Here is a 9,905-nt window from a genome sequence, read left to right as displayed (position 1 = left end):
TAACCATCCGGTAGAAAACTTAACTACAATTACGTGCTATACGCCAAAAACTCACGCGAACACACAGCTAGCAACTTCCTATATTCAAATGCTGTATAATTTAAGTATAATGAAGTAGCACTTATACTCCCTTGCTACGTATATACGAGCTAGCTTTTACAGCGACCGTGATAAGTCTGATTTTTCGGACACTCAATTTTCTGCCCCCACCCGCCCCCTCCCCCCCCCCCCCCTCCCGTAAAAATGTATTTTTCGTGACTCTAAATATTCGTACATACGTCTTTTAGCTAATAATTAACGACGATAATTTTCGGACAGTTTATTTTAAAAAGCTACATTACTCGAATTCTGCCATGTTGCGCTTATCCGGTAACACTTCGATCATGCGTTTATACAACTAGCTTAAAGTAATTAAACCTGGCAGAAGAATGCCTTGAGGCAATTGACCATTCCATTTTGTTATGCGGTAAATAACTATGTATACCGGTAAGAGACAATGGTTTCAAGCAACAGTTAAAGTAAAACATACATAATTTGTACTATACGGCGTGGTATTTTACAAGCACGTACTTTTATTCGTTGAATGTACAATGTCTGCATTGAAATCGGGAGGATTATATGCCCATGGTGACGGGGATTATTGTAAGGGATTAAACAAACTTCACTAAAATGTAAAAAAAAAGTTCAGATGATGCTGAATTTGTTAACCACATGTTGCATGGAATGGCTTGGATAGTTAGATATACACTTTTTTTATTACGCCAGACATGTAAAGGCGACTGACTGACGGGACACAGTACACATTTTAACTAACGATATGTATTTTAACACCGGCCGCATATCGGGTATGACATAAACCCGAGATCAGTTGCTCATTCCACCATTATCCGTCCGATGTTAAAAACCAGCTCCTAATGCTTCATGTAAACCTTTTGTCACTATTGATGAGCATGATGGCATGCTTATTATAACTACAATGTCCGTTTTTTGTATCAACATAGCAATATACATGTTCTAATATAACATGTTCTAATATTACATGTTTCATTGTTTCCGCAGATTTTTTTATATCAATGAAAAACAAAATGCACATTTATATGCATTAAGTCTATATACATACACAAACTTTTTTTAATTAATGGATTTTACCAGGTTTAGCAAAACGAAATATGTCAGACGCGGATGAGAAGTTGTCGGTGATATGTATATTAGCCGCGCTCTGGGAAAACGGGACTTAATGCATTTGCGTAAAGTATCACCCCAGATCAGCCCGTGCAGTCCGCATAGGCTAATCGGGGACGACACTATCCGCCTCGACTGTATTTCGTATAGAAAATACTTCATTAAAACGAACAAAATACATACAAACGAAAAGCGTTGTCCTTGATTAGCATGTGTGGACTGCACAGGCTAGTCTGAGATGACACTTTAAGAAAATGCCCTTCAGTCCTGTTTTCTCGGAGCGCTCTAAAAAATATGATAAGCACTGGTCCCCTAGGAACAACATTCAGTCCATGAGCTATGCTAGTGTTACGCTAGACAGTGTGGTAAATATTAGTCTTTCGTGATTCGCATGTGACTGAAATCACGCAGTGGAACACTTGACGGATCGGGTTTCACTAACAAGACCGTATGCACAATGAACGAAGCTACCGCTGTGCCTAAATATGAACGTGGTTTAACCTAAGAGGGACAATATTTGGACACACCTTACCGGTCTTTTATCAAAATGCACCGTAAGTACCAAGTTTACGATATATTACGCTTAAGTAAACAATAATTTTTGTTTTTATCGATGCTTCTTTTTAACGATCTGTAGTCAAGCAACTTGCATTTATTTGCTTTGTCAACTGGAAGCAAAGTATTGAATACGTACGGTGGTTTAAGCTTGGGCAAGCTAATCAATGGGCGCCTTCCAGTTCATTGATTCGCACAAGCGAGTTATTTTTCAGCTTTATTCAGGTGTCGATTAACAGTTGTAAACACTGAAATGTGATTTTAAACTGCGAGTGAAATGGTTTGAATGATTGTATCACTTTTGTAAAGGTTTCTAGAACAACCTTAATCAGTTCAAAGGTAAGATTGCGGTATTTGTATTATAATTTGACACATTCCATGTTTGTATTTTATTGCTTACTAGTTATTACTAAGATATTACTGTTGCTGTGCTACCATAAACGCACGATGTTACTTTATACTCGCATTGCACGTGTACAGTACTTATTACAGAACGTTTATAAGTTCTAGCATGGTTATGTCCGTATTTGCACGCTGTTACTTTATACTCGCAGTACACGTGTACTAATAACAGAGCGTTTGTAATTTTATAATACGATTATGTCTGAATTTGCATTTTCATTCTTCGCTTTCGGCGTATAAAAGAATATGATAGACTAACACTTTGCAAATAATCACACGTGTATAAGGGCGTATAGAATGTCCTCTTTCAAATAAAATTTTAATGAAATTCGTTCCCTGCGTTACCTGTACATAAATGTACTTACTGACGGTAGAAGCTACTATCGCAAAGAAAAGACGCGTAGTCTGTTTGTGAACCATAGAAAATAAACAATGCACCTATTCTTTATCATACTAAGGATACTCTGATCAGCGATATAACGCATACCGGTATTATGTGTTAATTTATGTTTGTATAATCTTATTACAATCGTATGCTTTAGGTTTACGTGTAGTATCTTAAGTCATATTACATTTAATTTAAGACAACATTTCATGTTTAGTTGTAAGAAAGAAAGATAGATACATTCAATCAGATGTTGTTTAAAATGTTAATTACCTGGTAAACGAACAGACAAAATACGCTACACTATCATCATCATCACAAGTTACTAGACACTATTGTTGACAATGCTCTACACTATCATCACCATGAGTTACTAGAGGCTATTGAGGACACTGCTCTACACTATCATCACCACGAGTTACTAGTCATTAGTTTGGAGAATTTAAGTATCTACAGTATCATCATCATGAGTTACTAGACACTATTGTTGACAATGCTGTACAGTATCCTCACCACGAGTTACTAGACACTAGTGTGGACAATGCTGTGCAGTATCATCACCACGATTTACTAGACACTAGTGTGGACAATGCTGTACAGTATCATCACCACGAATTACTTGACACTAGTTTGGACAATACTGTAAAGTATTATCACCACGAGTTACAAGACACTATTGTATACAATGATTACAGTATCATCATCACGAGTTACTAGACACTAGTGTGGACAATGCTGTACAGTATCATCATCACGAGTTACTAGACACGTTTGTGGCCAATGCTGTACAGTATCATCAACACGAGTTACTCGACACTTTTGTGGACAATTCTTTACAGTATCATCATCACGAGTTACTAGACACTATTATGGACAATGTTTAACAGTATCATCACCACGAGTTACTAGACACTAGTGTGCACAATGTTAAGCAGTATCATCATCACGAGTTACTAGACAATATTGTGGACAATTTTGAACAGTGTCACCACCACGAGTTACTACACACTATTGTAGACAATGCTATACAGTATCATCACCACGAGTTACTAGACATTATTTTGGACTATTTTTAACAGTATCATCACCACGAGTTACTAGACACTATTGTGGACAATGTATAACAGTATCATCACAACGAGTTACTAGACATTATTGTGGACTATTTTTAACAGTATCATCACCACGAGTTACTAGACACTATTGTGGACAATGCTCTACAGTATCATCACGAGTTACTAGACAATTGTGTGGACAATGCTGTACAGTTTCATCAACACGAGTTACTAGACACTATTGTGGACAATTTTTAACAGTATCATCACCACGAGTTACTAGACACTATTGTGGACAATGTTCAACAGTATCATCACCACGAGATACTAGACACTATTGTGGACAATGTTAAACAGTATCATCATCACGAGTTACTAGACAATATTGTGGACAATTTTGAACAGTGTCATCACCAAGAGTTACTAGACACTATTGTAGACAATGCTATACTGTATCATCAACACGAGTTACTAGACACTATTGTGGACAATGTTAAACAGTATCTGGGCAATGTTTAACAGTATTATCAACACGAGTTACTAGAAACTAGTTTGGACAAATATGTACAGTATCATCACCACGAGTTACAAGATACTATTGTGGACAATGCTCTACAGTATCATCATCACGAGTTACAAGACACTATTGTGGAAAATGCTGTACAGCATCATCAACACAAGTTACTAGACACTATTGTTGACAATGCTGTACAGTATCATCAACACGAGTTACTAGACACTATTGTGGACAATGCTGTACGGTATCATCACCACGAGTTACTAGACACTATTGTGGACAATGCTGTACAGTATCATCACCACGAGTTACTAGACACTATTGCTGACAATGCTGTACGCTATCATCACCACGAGTTACTAGACACTATTGTGGGCAATGCTGTACAGTATCATCACCACGAGTTACTAGACACTATTGTGGACAATGCTGTACGGTATCATCAACACGAGTTACAAGACACTATTGTGGACAATGCTGTACAGTATCATCACCACGAGTTACTATACACTATTGTGGACAATGCTGTACAGTATCATCACCACGAGTTACTAGACTTTATTGTGGACAATGCTCTACAGTATCATCACCACGAGTTACTAGACACTATTGTGGACAATGTTGAACAGTATCATCACCACGTTCTATCATCAATACATATCATGTTTAAGTGAACACTATTTAGGACAATGACACACGGTCCCGGTATGTCATGTGGTGTCAGGTGCGAGTTTTATTTTGAATAATAGTAAGGTGTTTTTATCAAACAGCGCGGAAAGATGTATATCGTAATCGGGGCAGAACGTAACGGATATTGTATGATACTAGCATCAGGTTTCAGTTTTGTATGGTAGGTATAAAATATAAACGTGATCTGCATTGAAAAAAAAAGGATATGCAAATATGTTGTTTATGCGTTACTGGACGTATGGTATAAGGTGTTGGCAAAAACGAAGAAAAAATAGGAGATGTATGAGCTAAATAAGGTGCGTGTATCACTGTGCATGTGATACGGTAATTGTGCTATTTTATTCGCCTTGCAATAATTTTGGATATAGCATGTGATACGATAATTGTGGTATTGTTTTCACGTTGTATGAACTTTGGATAAATCATGTGATGCGAAAATTGTAGTATTGTTTTTGAATTGTATTAAGTTTGGATATGGGATTTGGTACTATAATTTTGCTGGTGTTTCACTTTGTATTAACTTAGGATACAATGCGTCCACTCCTATATTCATTTGTCCAAGTTGGTTAACCCATTTATGCCTAATGGACTCTCCCTTCCCTCTAAATCGGATCAATTTATTTCCAAAAATAGGGATGTCTTGTATATTTATTTCCATATTTATAATATTTCTTACAGAAATTTCTTTAAGCAAACAGCGCAGACTCAGACGAGACGCCGCATGATGCGGAGTCTCATCTGGGTCTACGCTGTTTGCCAAGGCCTTTTTCTAGACGCTAGGCATAAATGGGTTAACATAGAAAGGAGCACTGCACAACCACGTGCATAATGCATAAACTAGTATGTATAAGAAATCGTAAACGACATTATCCGATAGCAATCATAAGCGCTGCCCGTATCAAAATACTTTATAACAAATGTTGTGATAAGAAAAAGAAAACGTGTGTTCCTTTTCGTTTTCTTGTGTTCTTTTTATTTTATTTGAATCTACATATGGTTATGCATAGTGTTATTTCTGTGGTCGTCAAATATACCAGATTTGCAATTTAACATTTTTACTGACGTGTATTTGATTGCTTTACATTTCAGTAGGCATGCCGTCGCTTCAGCCAAAATGTGGACATCCTTCCATCCTGAGTGACAACTTACACGAGAGTTCATAGGAACACCTGAACCATGAGAATCCAATTGCGACCCACTCACAGACCGGAAGTGTTGCTCGGCGCTGCTAAAGCCAAGCTCTACGTCCACAAAAGACTGATCGCGGTTTTATGTTTCTGTTTTAGCCTCTTCCTTCTACTTTACGGCAAAACGATTTTTCACGTGACCCGGGAGTTCGTAATTCATTCAAATTTCAACTTCAACCTGTGCAAGCGGTTCCATCACATTAGTTACGCGGAAAACGTGCGTTCCTCCGTTCCAAAAGTTATTCATCAAATATTTCTCAACGCGTCTGAAGATCACATAGAATTTTTCCGTCAAAACATACAAAATATGGATTCCTGGCAGAGGATGAATCCGGACTTCATGTACATTCTCTGGAACGAATCCATGGTCGTCGGCCTCATAAATAAGAGCTATCCGAGCGTGTTGCATCTCTATGAACGCTATAAGGACGTCTGGATAGCGCGTATGGATATCGCGCGTTACGTAGTGGTCCATCACATGGGCGGTGCGTACGCCGATATCGACCTCGAATGTAAGCGACCCATAGGAGAACTTTATCAAGAAATAGGGGACAGAAAGGTGGCGTTGAACTACTCGTACGAACCTTTTGGGATCGCCAATAACTTCTTCGTAGCCAGTAGAAACCACGAGTTTCTGGCTCACGTGATCGACGGTCTGGCTGAGGCGGATGTTTTGTATTTCACGCCATATATAAACCTGATGTTCCGTACCGGACCCATGTATCTGCTCGGTCGATACCTGAACTATATCCATAAAGAGGATATTTTCATAATGCAAACGTCGCAAGTTTATGTCGTCGTTGACCAATCCGACCATTCGTGGCACGGCTTGGACGGTCTGTTTATACGCTTCGTGTGGACGTCGGTTAACGCCATTCATTTACTGAGTATACTTGTGATTTTAGTGTTTATGGTTAGAATACACAGTCTACTGACCGTTCGCCGTGAGATTGTGTCAAATATCCGCCAATATCCCAATACCAATAAATGTGTTCGCCAATATCATCCATCGCAACTTTCCATGTCTACCATCATTGAGGACGAACCGTTGTGACCAATCAACAAGGATATGTGTTCGAAAGCTACCTAGTGACCATAACACTCATGCCCGAGGATTAAAAGTGTCAAAGGAAGTTTTAATCTGCCTCGTTCTTCTTCTTGTCGATAACTTAGATGGACACGCCAGCTCTCTGCGCTGAGGTTGCCGTGCGCCCTTCATGTCCTTCAGAGTACCGTAGAGCTTCCATTGCATTGTGGTCTTCTCCGCTCAGAACTGGCACCAGAGACCGTCGTCTAGGGGACAGGACCGCTGCAAATGTTCTGTAGAGTTTTGATCTAAAATAATAAAGTTAAATCCTTCGACATTTAGCCCCGCCGCCAAAGCTTTGCAATTACTGTATTGAAATGGCAACATTTGGTACCCATGAGTGAGGTGAGGACACAGTGTTGTGTGACCGATTATCACTAAGTTAACAGATAGGATATATGATAATGAAAATATTTTTATGGTTAACGGATACACACGTGAAGTTCCGAATTTGACACCTGGTATGTTGTAAAGTAGACTTTGCTATATTATGCTAATTAATTCGGTTAAAAATTATAACTAATATAATGACTGATGAAATTCAGTGAGATTTAGTCATTTTCGTTTTATATAATCCTCTAAGTGCAAGCTTTAGATTACATCTGGAAAACTGTTACCATAATAGTAGCATTCCAATAGATTGATTTAGAAATGTTGCCATATAGACATAAACTGTTATACTTATTTTAGTAGTATAGATGCAATAAATGGAATTAGAAACATTCCTATATTCCGGTAAACAAAGTGAAACTTCAGCTGAATCAGAACGAAACAAATCTCACTGACGCGCAAAGTCTTTTTAGTTGTGAGCTAGAGAGGCAGTTTTGCAAGTCAGTCTGCTCTTAGCTACGCTAGGGACGATAACTGCAAATCAGTCTGCTAGGTAAAATTGTTGCTCAATAATTTTAAGAAAATAGATAAAGTATTAGATACACATGACACAACATGTACATGATTAAAGGCTTGTTATCCCCCGCCATCGGCGGAGGGATATTGTTTTGGCGTTGTCCGTCCGTCCGTTCTTCCGTCTTTCCGTCCTTCTTTCCGTCCGTCCGGAGCCATATCTTGGAAGTGCTTTGACGGACTTCATTGAAACGTGGTATGAGTATATATATGGATACTAGGATGATGCACGCCAAATGGCATTGTACACCATCTATTAATAACGGAGTTATGGCCATTTGTATCTTGAAAAAAATGCTTTTTTTGAGTGTCAAATATAACACTTTTGTGTCCTGAAGCATATTGGCGGGGGAAATCAATTCAACGAAATTGCTTGTTATTCTTTAGCGAGGCAACCAAACTTCTAAAGATAGTTGCCAGTGAAGCAACCAGTTGTGAAAAAAATGAGACATATTGTTGTTATTTTGTCTAAGTTATCTCAATAACATAAATATGGGGATAAACAGTGCACACACATCTCGACCTGTGCTTTAAGACACACTCTTTATAAATTTGAATGGGTTGTGTTCATCTCAAACTTGCGATATAAAAATCTATAACATAATTTTGAAAACTGAGTTGCGTCTAAGATAATGCAATAGCGAACAACTTCAGTGCCTTCAGCGCTTTGATTGTTGAAAGTTACCGCCTTTCAGACAGTCTATCTGAATTAATCAAACAATAGATAATTAATTATATAATTTATAATCCTGTAGTGTGATACAAAATGTTATAGTTGTATTTTAATCATGAATTCCGTCATAGGAAGGTTTACAGGTAACAACTGAGATTATGAAACCCTGTTTGTGTTTATAAACTGTATGTTGTTTATTTGCGAAAGTCTATAGATCCTGTCATTTACATTTACCGTATTTCATTATGAGATGTAAACTCCTTATTTCAGGTACAGTGTATATAATATTTGCCATTTAACACATGCATTATGTAATTTGTCATATTAACATCTATTGCTCAAAGACTGTATTCAAGGTCAGTAACGCATCATATCGTTTCATTTTTCACAAACTCCATACATACTCTATAATTTGTATGTCATTCAAATGAATCTAATTTATATTTTGAAATAAAAAAAATGAAGCAAGTTTTAAACGGTTTCCTTTGCAGTATACCTTACATTGATAAATGATAAATGCATGTTGAATACATTTGCGCCTTGGGCATTAATTTACACTTAATTATGCATGATCGTGAATCTTGTCAACAAACATGAATTCATCTGACGATTTGCATCTTGATTTAGGGCGTTGCAATTTTGTGACGGTGCATTATTGAATGGTAATTCACTCTAGTTCTCTTTTATTGCTGTATAATCGTAATATTGCAAAGCTAGTACGCTTATGTTCACAAGTGCGTGTCGTCTGATTATTGTGGTGTGGGAATCGGTATGCTTTTACGCCGGTTTTAACACTAATTGCTTTTAATAAAACTTTTGAAGGCGGTGACCTAAGTTTTCACGTAGTGTTGTGATGAATTAATGGTCCAGTATTGTATAGACATTTCAAATTTAATTCAACTACTCCAGTACGTGTTCATGTATATATGAGATTAAAGGAACCTTTTCACGTTTTGGTATCTTGACAAAATAAAAGAAGATGTTTAAGATTCGCAAATTTTCGTTGCAGTTGAGGAAACCGTAATACTGAACTTTTACCATGCTCTAAAATATCCATTATATGCATTGACGATTTAAAAACCTGAAAATTATAAAGCGTCGCAACGCGAAACGATTGAATAATTTGGAGATGACTGTTGTTGTTGTTGTTATGTTTTGTGACAGTCACACTATGAGGATTGCTTATATAAAGTATAAAATAAATCACTCATTGTATAAGCACGAATTGCCGAGTGTTCTAAGCGTTAGACTTTTATTCCAGGGGTCAGT

At 37.5% G+C, this 9,905-nt stretch overlaps 1 protein-coding gene across 2 annotated transcripts; it reads left to right on the top strand.

The window, feature by feature from the left end:
• Window positions 1-1,587: 1,587 nt before the first annotated feature.
• On the top strand, window positions 1,588-9,633 carry LOC127838563 (uncharacterized). 2 transcript variants are annotated; one of them, XM_052366376.1, is made up of 2 exons: window positions 1,588-1,736; window positions 5,876-9,633. In XM_052366376.1, the coding sequence occupies exon 2, from the start codon at window positions 5,963-5,965 to the stop codon at window positions 7,025-7,027; it is 1,065 nt and encodes a 354-aa protein (XP_052222336.1). In that variant the 5' UTR covers window positions 1,588-1,736; window positions 5,876-5,962; the 3' UTR covers window positions 7,028-9,633. The 2 variants fall into 2 exon arrangements, with proteins under 2 accessions (XP_052222336.1, XP_052222337.1); XM_052366377.1 differs by lacking the exon at window positions 1,588-1,736 and adding an exon at window positions 1,921-2,076.
• The last annotated feature ends 272 nt before the right edge of the window (window positions 9,634-9,905 follow it).

Source organism: Dreissena polymorpha, chromosome 7 (assembly GCF_020536995.1).
Source record: "Dreissena polymorpha isolate Duluth1 chromosome 7, UMN_Dpol_1.0, whole genome shotgun sequence".
NCBI classification, from domain to species: Eukaryota; Metazoa; Mollusca; class Bivalvia; order Myida; family Dreissenidae; genus Dreissena; species Dreissena polymorpha.
Note: the sequence above shows the minus strand (reverse complement) of the source record. Positions and strands in the feature narration are given on the sequence as shown.

Coding starts and splice junctions, on each gene's coding strand:
- LOC127838563 (XM_052366376.1), top strand. CDS start 5,963: ATGAGAATCCAATTGCGACCCACTCACAGACCGGAAGTGTTGCTCGGC.